The following is a 15,599-nucleotide window of genomic DNA, read 5'->3' on the forward strand; positions in this document are numbered from 1 at the left end:
ATATTTCAGATATGATTAGAACAACTAGAAGGAATTTTAAAACACAAATTCAGTTTTTGATATGTCAAATTGTGGAATAGTTTAATGGGTAGAAGTCAAATCATTTAGGACTCAAAGAATGAGCACTATTGTGACAGAAATTGAAAGAAAATTATGTTTGGGAGGGGATATACATATATATATAAAACAATGAGTTGTCTTTGTTCACTTGTTTTGCAAGAATTATACCACTCGCAGAAACAACTTCTTGTAAAAGATAGCTCCTTTCCCTTATTTCTTGTGCCTTTGATGACCAAATTAATCATATTAGAGTTAATAGGCCTCAATGAAATATTAAACAGAGGGAGGCATATACATCTTGTACTCCTGTTTCAGTTTCAGTTTTAGACAGCTATTCTCTGCAAAGATCCAGATGTTTGGTGGTTTCAAATGCATCTTCTGTGGCAGGTACCCATCTCGATTTAATATTAAGGTATTTTTTTAAGTGTTACTTTATATCCTTAGGGAAATCAAATTTAAATCTGTCTTAACAGTTTCAAAAAGACATGCAAGTTGAGAGCAGATTAAAAATCGTTCTTCCAGGACTTAATAAGTACCATTTGAGAGAATGAGACATCCTTCTGAATTAAATTAACTACCTCCTGTATTTTCCAAGGAGGGTATCTTTACAAATACAAACAAATCGGCCCTGAGAAATTTCCATAAGTACATTTTTGAGTGAGAAGGAACAAAATGAGTAAGATCAGTGACAATTAAAATCCTACTAAAATTTGAGGATATGTCAATACATGAAGATAGATTTATAATTTATGCACCAAGTTATTGTAATGTACATTCCTTGAATTACTGGAAAAACCTAACAGCTTTTCTACTTGTTATGAAGCTCATACATTTACATTAATCATTCACTGCCTTTAAGCTTAATAAAGCAAATTATACTTGTACCTGTTTTGAGAGATAGTCAGGATTTGCAGTAAAGGCAGCCAGTATGAAGAAAATGTTTCCACAGTTGAAATGCTGTTATCATCCAAGTGCAATTCTCTGAGAAGAACGTGATTCCCCAAGAATGGAAGCTATATTTAAAGTTGAGTTATTAGCTTATATTAAGCAAAATATTTTTATCATTTAAACAAATTTAAACATATAAACCCTACCAAAACTAACAGATATATTCTGATAAACAGCATATCATAAATCAAAGTATAATATTTGAGAGTGTTATTATAAATAAAATTCCAGTAATTTTCATAATTAGCATATTTTTAATTAAAAGCCTTCATGACAAATCTTAATTACAATTGCAGATAAATTTGGTCCCACTTATACACTGAATCATAACTGAAAAGTTATGATCTATATTTTAGTATTATTAAAAACTACTGTTGAATTCATTTGTTTATAAGATATTGTAATAATGTTGAACAGTTTTTAAATAGTGAAAAGTAGAGAGAGGGTGGGAAGATTTGGGAGAATGGCATTGAAACATGTATAATATCATGTATGAAACGAGTCGCCAGTCCAGGTTTGATGCACGATACTGGATGCTTGGGGCTGGTGCACTGGGACGATCCAGAGGGATGGTATGGGGAGGGAGGAGGGAGGAGGGATCAGGATGGGGAACACATGTATATCTGTGGCGGATTCATTTCGATATTTGGCAAAACCAATACAATATTGTAAAGTTTAAAAATAAAATGAAATTTAAAAAAATAGTGAAAAGTACATAATAGTTTAAACTGGTAATCAAATTCAGTTGATAAGCAAAAAGAATAAAAATTAAACTGCCTTTAAAATGTGTGGTTGATATTTGCAGCAAAAGAAAAATGTTGTGTTAATCAAATTAATCCAAATCAATTACCTCACTTAGATAATTTCCCTGTAACTTCAGTATTTGGAGCAATCCACATTTTTCAATGCCCTCAACTTCAGTAAGATGATTGTGTGAACAATCCAGGTACATAAGGGTAGGTGTATCACAAAGACCTGTCGTACTAATTAACTGATTATGGTCCACGATCAGTTGCTGAAGATTTTTCAATGATTCTAAGCCACCTGGAAGAAAAATTTTCCAGGCACTTTATCATACATTCTTCCAAACTCTAGAGTTTCAATTTTCTGCTAAATGACTGCATCTTTTTATTTCTGAATATTCTTAATTACAATACTTAGCTCCATTTTCTGAGGAAAAAATATGTGTAAGAGTAAAATGCATTATTATTTGAACTTATACTGAAGAGACATATTTTTGAATGACAATTATATACCACTTCAAAATTGAACAAAATACTAGAAGTCATATATTGGGCATTGAATGTTGTATTTCAAATGAAAATATAACAAGGAAGGGGGTGTAATCATTGAAAAAATAACAGTATTAAATTCAGTTTCAGAGTCTTTGACTTTTGAATGTTTGGTTAAGTTGGTTATATATTAATAGAATGTAATTTTCATACCATTGAAATATCTACCTTAGATTCACTAATGAAATAGGTATAACTTATTAATATCAATAAAATATTAGTATATTTTTCTGGTATTATAATATTGTGACAGTGGCCTTCTTTTTACACAAATAAACAAAAAATCAATGATTTCCATCTAAAAAATATCAGAGGAGCCTTAGACTACAGCTCAGTGACTATAAAGAAAAAACTGAGAAGGTTGTTTAAATAAGTGATCACTGGAAAGAGATGCTAAGGAAGTCTGTAAAAATTTCATGGAATATATTAAAAATATAAAAAATTTTATTTAGAGTGAACATTCTACTATATAAGTTCTCCGTAGTTACTACTCTGTTATGTGAAATAAGCATTTCCAGAAACTGAAATATAACTTAAGGTTTAGAGTAAGCAGGTTAGTAGCAAGGTTAGTAGCAAGCAGAATGTCTTCTGTGAGTATCATGCAGATGGGAGTCATTGAACTAGACATTAGAGAACTGAACCTCATTCTGATTTTTTGTCAAGTCTGCACAAAGTATCTTTTTCAATTAAATGATGAAATAGTTTTTCTTCCAAAAATGTTATATGATAATAAATTAAAAGATGATCTTAAAAGAAACATAATTATGAATACAAATTAAAATTGGGAATAAATGTAATTAATTGTTCCTGAAGGAATTTAAAGCATTTAATCCAAGATTTATCTTTTTATTATATACTGTGATTTACAGAAAGGGCAGATGGTTTGTTTATATCTACAATGGATAAATAAAAGGAAGAATCAAGTAATATTACCAAGATTTCACAAGAAAACTTAATTCTTTGTATTATCTTTTACAAATTCAGATACTGTAATAACTAGAATTCTGAGTATATTATAAAAATACTTCAAAAAGATACATATTAAGAAAAAAAATTTTAATTACAGTATATCTAATAGATGGAGTAAAATAAAGCAACTTAATGTTATGGATGATTATTTCTCATGAAAAATTTTATGCTAAAATGTAAATTTTCACATAATGAAAAATTTTGCAATACCTAAGAGAATCAGGAAAAGGCATAGAAGACCCAAATGAACAAAAGAAAGACTCAAATTTTGATCCAGACAATAATTGCATTTTTTAAAATTCTTATTTAGAATTAATGTATTGGTATTTTCCTGTAATATAAAATAGCAATTATGACCAAGAGAAAATTATTATCTGATGTTATCAAGGAGTGAATTATTCTGCCCTATATTTGACTAAAATGAGCCAACATATGCTATCAACTCCAAAGTATTAGAAATAATATATAACATACAATAATAAATATATATTAGCTTCAATATGGGCTTCCTCATAGCTCAGTTAGTAAAGAATATGCCTGCAATTCAGGAGACACTGGTTCAATTCCTGGGTTGGGAAGAGTCACTGGAGAAGGGACAGGCTACCCACTCCAGTATTCTTGGGCTTCCCTTGTGGCTCAGCTGGTAAAGAATCTGCCTGCAATGCGGGAGACCTGGGTTCAATCTCTGGGTTGGGAAGATCCCCTGGAGAAGGGAACAGCTGCTCCAGCAGCCACTCCACTATTCTGGCCTGGAGAATTCCATGGACTATACAAGTTCATGGGGTCGTAAAGAGTCGGACACGACTGAGCAAATTTAAAATCTGCCAAAACAGAAAATACTTCAGTTTAGAATTCTTTGTAATCATATCTACTAACAGAAGCAGAAAACATTAAGAAGAGGTGGCAAGAATACACAGAAGACCTGTACAAAAAAGATCTTCACAACCCAGATAATCACGATGAAGTGATCACTCAACTAGAACCAGACATCCTGGAAGGTGAAGTCAAGTAGGCCTTAGGAAGCATCACTATGAACAAAGCTACTGGAAGTGATGGAATTCCAGTTGAGCTATTTCAAATCCTGAAAGATGACACTGTGAAAGTGTTGCACTCAATATGCCAGCAAATTTGGAAAACTCAGCAGTGGTCACAGGACTGGAAAAGGTCAATTTTCATTCCAATCCCAAAGAAAGGCAATGCCAAAGAATGCTCAAACTACCACACAATTGGACGCATCTCACACGCTAGTAAAGTAATGCTCAAAATTCTCCAAGCCAGGCTTCAGCAATACGTGAACTGTGAACTTCCTGATGTTCAAGCTGGTTTTAGAAAAGGTAGAGGAACCAGAGATCAAATGGCCAACATCCGCTGGATCATGGAAAAAGCAAGAGAGTTCCAGAAAAACATCTATTTCTGCTTTATTGACTATGCCAAAGCCTTTGACTGTGTGGATCAAAATAAACTGGAACAACAGACTGGTTCCAAATAGGAAAAGGAGTATGCCAAGGCTGTATATTGTCACCCTGCTTATTTAACTTCTATGCAGAGTACATCATGAGAAACACTGGAAGAAGCACAAGCTGGAATCAAGATTGCCAGAAGAAATATTAATAACCTCAGATATGCAGATGACACCACCATTACAGAAGAAAGTGAAGAACTAAAGACCCTCTTGATGAAAGTGAAAGAGGAGAGTGAAAAAGTTGGCTTAAAGCTCAACATTCAGAAAAGTAATTTCATGGTATTCAGTCCCGTCACTTCATGGCAAATAAATGGGGAAACAATGGAAACAGTGGCTGACTTTATTTTTTGGGGCTCCAAAATCACTGCAAATGGTGACTTCAGCCATGAAATTAAAAGATGCTTACTCCTTGGAAGGAAAGTTATGACCAACCTAGATAGCATACTAAAAAGCAGAGACATTACTTTGCCAACAAAGGTCTTTCTAGTCAAAGCTATGCTTTTTCCAGTAGTCATGTATGGATGTGAGAGTTGGACTGTGAAGAAAGCTGAGCACCAAAGAACTGATGGTTTTGAACTGTGGTGTTGGAGAAGACTTTTGAGAGTCCCTTGGACTTCAAGGAGATCCAACCAGTCCATCCTAAAGGAAATCATTGTGTTCATTGGGTGTTCACTGGAAGCACTGATGTTGAAGCTGAAACTCTAATACTTTGGCCACCTGATGTGAAGAACTGACTCATTTGAAAAGACCCTGATGCTGGGAAAGATTGAGGGCAGGAGGAGAAGTGGATGACAGGGGATGAGATGGTTGGATGGCATCATCGACTCAATGGACATGAGTTTGGGTAAGCTCCGGGAGCTGGTGATGGACAGGGAAGCCTGGTGTGCTGTGGTTCATGGGGTCGCAAAGAGTAAGACACGAGTGAGCTACTGAACTGAACATCAATTAACCTGCTCAAGCAAATAAGTAATTTCAATCAAAAGGAAATGCTAATTAATATTAATTTGTAGTTGTATAAAATGTCCTTTATCAAATATTTAAATGCCTTAAGCAATCTACCTCCATAAGCTTAATATTTTTTAAAGCCATGCACATTGCTCTTAAGTTTCTTAGAGCTAATCAAGAACAGGATTTTCTATTAGCTCATTTAGAGCAGGGAATGCACTTGTGAAACTTTTCAAGAGTCACCTAAGAGGAGAACCAAGCATGAAACTTTAGGTTACACACTGAAGAAAGGCAAATAATCTGGCACAAAAGCTAAAAGTAAAAGGAAACAGCACATAAAGCAGGAGAATAATCGGGAAAAGAAAAGGCAAATTAGATTCTGTGCTGATGGCAGTGATGAATAAATATACATTTTACAATTATCGAAGGTATTTCTATTTACACTAAATTATATGCAGTCGACAGTGTGAGCCAGAGTGGGCAAATGAGGAGAAAAGGCCACTGCCTTAGCAAGTAATGATGCAGCAGAAGAATTTTGCTAGAGGTCCCCATGGAGTAATAGAAGGGAAGCCACAGTGCAGTGGGAGGGAGACAGTGAGTGTCGACTACTTTTTAGATATTTGATAATGGTGAGAAGACCCTTCAAAGTCCTTAAAATGGCCCATAATATCCCATCTCTGAACTAATCCTCTACTACTATCCCTTTCTCTTGGTTCATTCTAACAAGCTGACCTCCTGGCTGTTCCTTGAACATACCACTCAGCACTGCCTGAATATGTGAGAAACAACAATCAGGGTGTGACATGTTAGGCTAAGGAAGAATTAAAACTCATCAGCTAATTAGACTGATGCTGAAACTGAAGCTCCAATACTTTGGCCACCTGACGGGAAAAGCTGACTCACTGGAAAAGGTCCTGATGCTGAGAAAGACTAAAGGCAGGAAGAGAAGGGGATGACAGACGATGAGATTGTTGGATCTCATGGTTGGCATCACGGACTCAATGGACATGAGTTTGAACAAACTCTGGCAGATGGTGAAGGACTGGGAAGCCTGTGTGCTGCAGTCCATGGGGTTGTAGAGAGTTGGACACAACTGAGTGACCAAACAACAACAAATCAGCCAATTTCAGATATTAAGACGTCATGAATCTCTATAAATATACAGAGAAGGTACAGTTGTCCGTAGAGATTCCATCAGAGAATCTAATCTGGTGAAATTACCATGATTTCAAGCCTCAGATACTAAGGAATGTTTGAGCATGTCTACTTCTAGGAATCAATTATATAGTAACACACACACAACTATGAAGTAACATAGAGAGAGATTCCTTGCCATATTATTTAAAAAGCAAAGAAATGGATAAAAGTTACATGTCTATCAGTAAGGGAATAGTAAAATAAATTATGATGTGAAAGTCACTCAGTCATGTCCAACTCTTTGTGACACCATGGACTATATAGTCCATGGAATTCTCCAGGCCAGAACTGGAGTGGATAGCCTTTCTCTTCTCCAGGGGATTTTCCTAACCCAGGGATCAAACCCAGGTGGATTCTTTACCAGCTGAGCCACAAGGGAAGCCCAAATAAATCATGGAGCATCTATAAAATGAATATGTATAATCTTCAATATGAACTAGTCTAACATAGAAGAATTCCATGATGTATTTTTGCATGTAAAATCCAAGTTGCATACATAGGATTTTAGCTATTGAGTATACCTTATATTAAATATACACCTCTATGACTGTACTACATTGAACAAGGCCTAGATTGATTTGTAAGCAACTGTAAATGGTGGTTACTCCTCAAAATAAGAAAGAGAATGGAAGAAGCAGAGAGAAGTTAAACTGTATACACTGTATACTTCTCTAGGTTTTAATTCTTAAATGTGAAAGTGTTAGTCACTCAGCCATGCCTGACTCTGTGTGACCCCATGGACTGTAATCCACCAGGCTCCTCTGTCCATGGGATGCTCCAAGCAATAATACTGGAGTGGGTTGCCATTTCCTTCTCCTCTTAAATGAAAGTGTACTTATTCTATAATAATTTTAAAAACAATATATTTTTTAAAAAATCAGAGCAAGTACTGAATAGAATTGTTATTCTATATTTAATTCTGACTACCACTATCACCAAATGGTGGTTGGACTGAACAAAAATGAAAACAAACTGATGCTATCAATCATGAGAAGGGTTTGCTATACAGACAAATTGTGGGAACACTGTTCATAGACAGGAGGGCATATCTGTTAGATTTCAAGATCAAAATTTTAGAGGAAATTTAGTGAAATGGCAAAAGAGATTTGGCAGGATGTGTACCACACTGGCCTAACTATTAACAATGCGGGAGGATGGGGAAGATGTGCATTTGTGCGTGCGTGTGTATGCCTAATGAAGAAAAGAGAAGGAAATCATCTAAAAAATATGTACTGAGGTCTGCCAACAACCATGTGAACATGAGATGGAAAGTAGGCCTTTCAGCCTCACTGAGCCTTGAGGTGATGGCAGCCCGGTGACACTGCTGCGCTGCAACCTCAAGAGAAACCTGAGCCAGAGCCACCCGACCAAGCCAGTTCCAGATACCCAATCCACAGAAAACAGGAGGTAATAAATGTCTGTGGTTTTAAGCTGCTAAATTTGGGGATACTTCGCTTCAGAAAAATATTTAACTAATACAGTAAGGATCCTACTCTGAAGAACACATGAGAAAGAAGAAAATATGTTGAAAATGTTTTGGGCTAGGAAAGAACATTTAAAGAAATTTAATGTAATGAGAATTCAAATACACTAAAATAACAGAAGTAGGTAAACAAATGGAGCAAAATAGCACCATAACAGAAGTGATAAATCATTTGGAAAAACCAGTGTACGGGACAGAGAGCTAAAGATTGGATGGCTCACAAAGAAGAGATAGCCACACTGAGAATAAAATGTTTAGAAGCAGAGATTAAATGGCATAGATTACATTAATTAGATAAAAACAGACATGACAAAGTCAACCAAAATGTAGATCATCTATGATTGAGAAATAGAACTAAGCCAAAAAAGCTTTCAAATTTATATAAAAAAAATTTTCCAGAAATTAAGGAAGAAAAATCTATAGTTTAAAAACATTATATTCTAAGAAAAACTTATGTGAGTTTACTGACAATAAGATGTCTTGCTGAATTTATTAATCAAGGACAAAGGATATATTATTCAGGTAGTTGAGCAGAAACCAGTTACGAAGGAGTAAAATCAAGTTAGCCTCTAGTTTAAATGCAGAAACCAACATATAAAAATGCAATGGAGCAATGTCCATGAGGGTTTCCCAGGTCGTTCAGTGGTAAAGTATCCACCTGCCAGTGCAGGAGACACAGATGGATCCCTGGGTCGGGAAGTTCCCCTGGAGAAGGAAATAGCAACCCACTTCAGGATTCTTGCCTGGGAAATCCCATGGACAGAGGAGCCTGGTGGACTACAATCCATGGGCTTGTAAAAGAGTCGGACACAACTTAGGGACTAAACAAAAACAATAAACTGTTACTTCACTATTAGGATAAAAAATATATGCCTCTTTACATATACTTTAATAATCACAGGTTTTATTAAACATTTTTTTAATATTTAATTAAACTTCACTTAATTATCTAAACCTTCTTTAATCTTTATCCTAAGTAGATTCATTGACATAGAAAAAGTAGGCATCATGGCCTGAATTGTTACAGATAGTGTTCATTTAAGTGATTTCGTATTTTGATCACATTTTTTTGTATAACATATCTTCTTCATAAAGCAGGTCATTTTGTTTACCATTTTACATTTGCTATTCCTCAAAGAGTTTTGAATCTCTATTCAGGTATTAGCTATGCTTATTACAGTTTTTATTTTCTTATTACTTATATGTGATAATTTTTTTCTAATTTCCTAAAATAATAGGCATGAAATATCTTTTCTGTTAACATATATAAATTATTTACAGTTTTCACATTCCTATTAGAAATATGAAAATCTGTTTTTATAAAAATAGCTTTACTTGTAATATAAAACTCATAACTTCTTGTACAGTCCTAAGACTCTGTTGTGTCCTCATGGAAATAGAAAATGTATATAGACAGAATATCTGCTCAAGTATCATTTACTTGATAAATTCAACTAGAATTTAAAAAAAATATGACATGGACAATTATTCACAATTTATTGTTAAGTGAATAAAGTTAATTTCAAAACAATATTACAGTAGTGATTTTTAAAATGGATTAAAAACAATCTAGAAAGTTCATCAATACTGGCTATATCTGGATGGTGGGAATATGGATTGTTATTTTATCATTTTACATTATAATTTATAGAAAATAAGATTATGTAGATTAAAAGTTAGAAAAAGATACAAAATTCAATTTCCAGAAATTTCTTTACCCTTGAAATAGTGAGATCTTTGAAATCTTGAGATCTTGAAAATAACTAAAAACAGTGACTACATTTTTTAAAAGTGTTTCCAAACGAGCTGTTAAGGAAGAATTCTCAGCCCAAAATCTGAATAGATATGGGAGGCAAAGAGAAGTAAGCAAAACGGCAAAGCCAGTTTTCAGAGTGAGGAAACTTGTTAAATCCAATGAATATGAAGATCAATTTCTATAGCCTCACAATTTGAGGAAACAAAACTTAAAATTCACCAACAGTAAGCAAGTATGACAGACAACCCCAAGTAAACTGGAACCCCAATCAGCTATACCCAACCAGAAGACAGGAAATTAAACTACCTATCTCAAAACCTCAAAATTCAGTGAAAAAGGGAAACAGTCCTTTCTTTAAAATAATAAACACAAGCTGACTCTCCCATAGGTTTGCAATTCAAATTCACGATAATGGTGAGCAGAAAACTTCCACCAAAGATGTAGCACAAATGATTCTATATTGCTTCTGTCCTTTGAAATCCGAAAAAGTCTCTAAAGAACAAACTTTAATCTCATAACTAGGAAAAATCACAAAGTGTAAGAAAGAAACAGGTAACAAAAAGTACATGAAATACACAAAGAAATAAGATGCCATAAGAGTTATCAGAAATAACAAATTCCAGCAAACCTAGACCCACACGAGAATCAGAATTAACTCAAAATAAAAACTCAACGACTAGGATTAACAGTAAATTAGAAATTATTAATCGGAACATATAGAAATTAACTAGAGGAAGTAAAGAAAGATAGAATATAGGAAATGTGGAGACAAGAGTCAGAAGATCTACTGTATATAAAGTACTTCAACAAAATGAGGAAGATAACTTTTGAAGAGAGATAATGACTAACAGATAAAATTTAAAAGTGAAAATCACAAGTTCAATAATTTCATCAGACCCCAACAGGATGAATTAAAAAGAAACCGATGTCTAGACACATCCGAATAAAAATTCATAATAGGAATAACAAGAAAAAATACTTGAAAAGACATGGGAAATATCCTCAAAGTTTCAGAAATTTAAGAACTGATTTCTTAAAGCAACATTGAAAGTTAAAAAGTAATAAAATAATATTTATAGATTATTGAAAGAAAATGAAGTTCAATTTAGAAAAATACGCCCAGTTAAATTATAATTCAACAATAAACATTAAGTAAATATATTTACAGAAAAACTGAATCTTCCACAAACTGGTTCTCTTCTTAGAGAAAAATTTTTAAAGTACCTGTATCATGAAGAATGAAGGTGATTCAAGATCTTAAATGAAAAAAAGAATAAAGGGCTTAAAAGCAATAAACATAGGCAAATATGTGCAAACACTGACTGTATAAAATAACCATAATTGTGTAGCTTGAAGGGTTCAATAAAAATACACTTAAAATTCTGAAAAATCAATGAACTTGAGATAAACTGAGTGTATTTTATAATTTCTTTGGTTACCACTAAATTAATAAAGTATATAACTATAAAACAATTGAGGGAAAAAAGGAGGAGATGAGGTGGGAAATACCAAGTAAGTCAAAAGAAGACCTCAGAGGAGAAGGGGGAAAATAGAAAATGTAGCAAAGACATTCTGTTTACAGTAACAATGGGCTAGGTAATGAGAAAAAATATAAACGTAGCTGAAGGCACATAGGAATAAATGATATTATGTAGAATGAGAGGATTAAGTTCCAGAAGAGATGAGGTGAACACATGGGTATCATTCAGGATATTGATTAATCTGAAAAAGGAAAATCTGATCCCTTGTAGCACCAGGGGATCAAAATTGACCCCACATCTCTTCTCAGCAAAAGAGGAACAAGAATCCCTACTACATGTATGGTTAGGACCTCCATGTGCTACACATTAATACAAATATAGAATAGTTCCCAAGGTACTGAAGACCAGATTAAATAATATCAATACCAAAATATGGATTAGCTGAACAGAAATTGCTAATGCTTGTAGCTTTAAACAGCAAAGAACGCTGGAGAAAAAATAAAATAAAATCATCACCTCAAATTGATTCTGTAGTTTTGTTTTTCTTAGTATTCTCTGACTGTAAATTAACAAAAAAAACTAAACACTGGGATAACATCATGTGACGACAGAACCAGAAAACAACATATAATCGAAACTATCCTCCAGGTATCCAGATAATAGAGTTACCAGACACAGAAATTATCAAAACTCTGCTGAGCCTATTAAAGAAAATTAAAATCTAAAACTTATGTATGAGGTACTACAAGGTGTGAATTGAATTCTAAACCAAAGAAGCAAATAAGTTTTAAACTTGAAAACCTATATAACTGCAAACAAGCCTTTATGAATGGATCGCACATTATATTAGACACAGCTAAAGAGAGAATTAGTGAACTATAATTTGAGTCACAAGGAAACATCCAGAATGACATGTAGAGATGCAAGGGAAATGTCAGAGAATTATAAAACATAAAGGGGGTTATAGAATACAGAGGGAATATATATCTACATCTATTCATTTATATAAAGAGATGATAGCTCAGAAATTTTCAAGACTGAATAAAGATGCCAGAGGTACAGTGGATTCAAGCAGGGTGAATACAAAAGTCACTACAGGAGGAATATCAGAGTAAACTGATGAAAACAATGGCCAAAAAAAAAACAATCTTTAAAGGGGAAATAATTTTTTCTTCCAAGGATCAACAATTAGGTTGTTGCACATCAACCTAGGCAAGGAAACCATAATAAAATAGGATACAATCACAATGCAGCAAAGGCATATCAAATAATAAGTAGGTATCTCAAAATACATACACAGATGTGTGTGTGTGCACACACATATTCTTCAAGAGAAAGGGATATCACAGACAAAAGATAGAATAAAGATCAATGGAAAGGTTTAAAAAATGACTTTCATTGTTGTTTTTCAGTTGCCAAGTCATGTCCAATTTTTCGTGACACCATGGACTACAGCATGCCAGGCTTCCCTGTCTCTCACCGTCTCCTGGAGTCTGCGCATGTTCATGCCCATTGATACCATCCAACCATCTTGTCGTCTGTTGCCCTCTTCTCCTGCCTTCAATCTTCCCCAGCATCAGGGTCTTTTCCAATGAGTTAGCTGTTCATATCAGGTGGCCAAAGTATTGGAGCTTCAGCATCATTATCAGTCCTTCCAAACAGTATTCAAGGTTGATTTCCTAAATCTACTGGTTTGATCTCCTTGCAGTCCAGGGGACTTTCAAGAGTCTTCTCCAGCACCAGAGTTCAAAGGCATCAATTCTTCAGTGCTCTGCCTTTATTGTGCAGCTTTCACATCCATACATGACTACTGGAAAGACCACACATAGCATTGACTATACGGACCTTTGTTGGCAAAATCATGTCTTTGCTTTTTAACACTGTCTAGATTTGTCATAGCTTTCCTGCCAAGGAGCATCTAATTTCATGGCTGCAGTCACCATCTACAGCGATTTTAGAGCCCAAGAAGAGGAAATATGTCACTGCTCCACCCTGTCCCCTTCTATTTGCCATGAAATGATGGGACCAGATGTCATGATCTTACTTTTTTTTTTTTTTTAATATTGAGTTTTAAGCCAGCTTTTTCACTTTCTTTCTTCACCCTCATCAAGAGGCTCTTTAGTTCCTCTTCACTTATTGCCATTAGAGTGGTATCATCTGCTTATCTGATATTTCTCCCAGCAGTCTTGATTCCAGCTTGTAAATCATACAGCCTGGCATTTTGCATGATGTGCTCTGCATATAAGTTAAACAAACAGGGTGACACACAGCCTTGTCATACTCCTTTCTCAACCCTGAACTAGTCAGTTGTTCCATACTGGATTCTAACTGTTGCTTCTTGACCCACATACAGGCTTCTCAGGATGCAGGATACTGGTACTCCCATCTCTTTAAGAGTTTTCCACAGTTTGTTATGATCCACACAGTGAAAGACTTTAGTCAATGAAACAGAGGTAGATGTTTTTCCTGGAATTCCCTTGCTTTCTCTATGATCCAGCAAATGTTGACAATTTGATTTCTGGTTCCTCTGCCTTTTCTAAACCCAGCTTGATCATCTGGAAGTTCTTGGTTCATGTAATTCTGAAGCCTAGCTTGGAAAATTTTGAGCATAACCTTACTAGTACGAACAATGAACAATGCAAAGAAATAGAGGAAAACAACGGAAAGGGAAAGACTAGAGATCTCTTCAAGAAAACTGGAAATGTCAAAGGAACATTTCATTCAAAGATGGCCACAATAAAGTACAGAAATGGTAAAGACCTAACAGAAGCAGAAGACAGCAAGAAGACATGGAAAGAACACACAGAAGAGTTGTACAAAAAAAAGATCTTTATGACGCGGATAACTATGATGGTGTAGTCTCTCCTCAGAGCCAGACATGGTGGAGTGCAAAGTCAAGTGGGCCTTAGGAAGCACTGTTGCCAATAAGGCTAATGGAGGTGAGAGAATTCCAGCAGAGCTATTTAAAATCCTAAATGATGATGCTATTAAAGTGCTGCACTCAACATGTCAGCAAATTTGGAAAACCCAAATGATATTGACATTATAAAATAATGTTGTCTTAAGGCATTCAAAACACACATATAGTCACATATATATGCACGCAGAGTTAATAACTTACTGATAGTACATTAAGTTGGGAGAGAACAAATTAAATTTTCTAAGATCCTAGAATTGCCTTGGAATAAAGAGGAAGGTGGTAAATAAACTTAGATTTGGTAAAGAAAGAAGGAATGATATAACATCTATGGTAAGCCAAAAGAATACTAAAATAAGATAAAACTGAAAATATAAAAGAAAAATAGAATAATTTAAATCCTCAGCAAAAGCAAAAGAAGGCAAGAAAAGAGGGGAAAAAAGCAGAAAAGGAAGAACAAATAGAATCAAATAGTAATAGATTAATTGAATCTCAAATATCTCAATAACTGTACTTAATTATTGATTACACTATCAGGGACTTAAAGGCTACAAATCAAACTGAATTTGTCAGGCATTTTAGATAAAACAATAACAAAACAACACATTTTTCTGTTATAGTACAAAAATTCCAAGAAGAGAACTTGTAGAAATACTGTAAGTGAAAGGTTAGAGAAAGATGTATTATGTAAACACTAAAACAGCAGTTCTCAAAGTGTGGTACAGTGTCCCTACCCAGAGATACTTTTTAAAGATTTCATGGAGTTAAACCTGTTTTCATAATAATTCTAAGAGGCCATTTGTCTTTTCTACTCGCATTTGCTCAAGAGTGTATAGTGGAGCTTTCCAGAGGCTACATGAGGTGTGATATTGTAGCAAATTGAATGCAGAAGGACACACGGAAATCCAGCTGTCTTGTGTTAAGTTAGACATTAAAGAGATTTGCAAATATGTGTACAATGACCCTCTTCTCACTGTATTTTTTTTGTTTAAAAATACATTATTCTAAAACTGTTACAAATGCAAAGACTTTATTAAACTTTGAATGAATTAACAAATAAAAACACACATCTCAGTTTTTTCTAATACA

The 15,599-nt window shown here is 34.4% G+C and overlaps 1 protein-coding gene across 1 annotated transcript in view; it reads right to left on the reverse strand.

The window, feature by feature from the left end:
• Positions 1-15,599, reverse strand: part of LRRIQ1 (leucine rich repeats and IQ motif containing 1) — a 205,001-nt gene that overhangs the window by 129,294 nt on the left and 60,108 nt on the right. The window contains exons 10-11 of the mRNA XM_070370008.1: positions 1,859-2,052; positions 946-1,073 (exon numbers count right to left, since the gene is read on the reverse strand). Coding sequence (XP_070226109.1) covers positions 946-1,073; positions 1,859-2,052 — 322 coding nt within the window. The remainder of the gene's footprint in view (positions 1-945; positions 1,074-1,858; positions 2,053-15,599) is intronic.

Source organism: Bos mutus, chromosome 5 (assembly GCF_027580195.1).
Source record: "Bos mutus isolate GX-2022 chromosome 5, NWIPB_WYAK_1.1, whole genome shotgun sequence".
Classification (NCBI taxonomy): Eukaryota; Metazoa; Chordata; class Mammalia; order Artiodactyla; family Bovidae; genus Bos; species Bos mutus.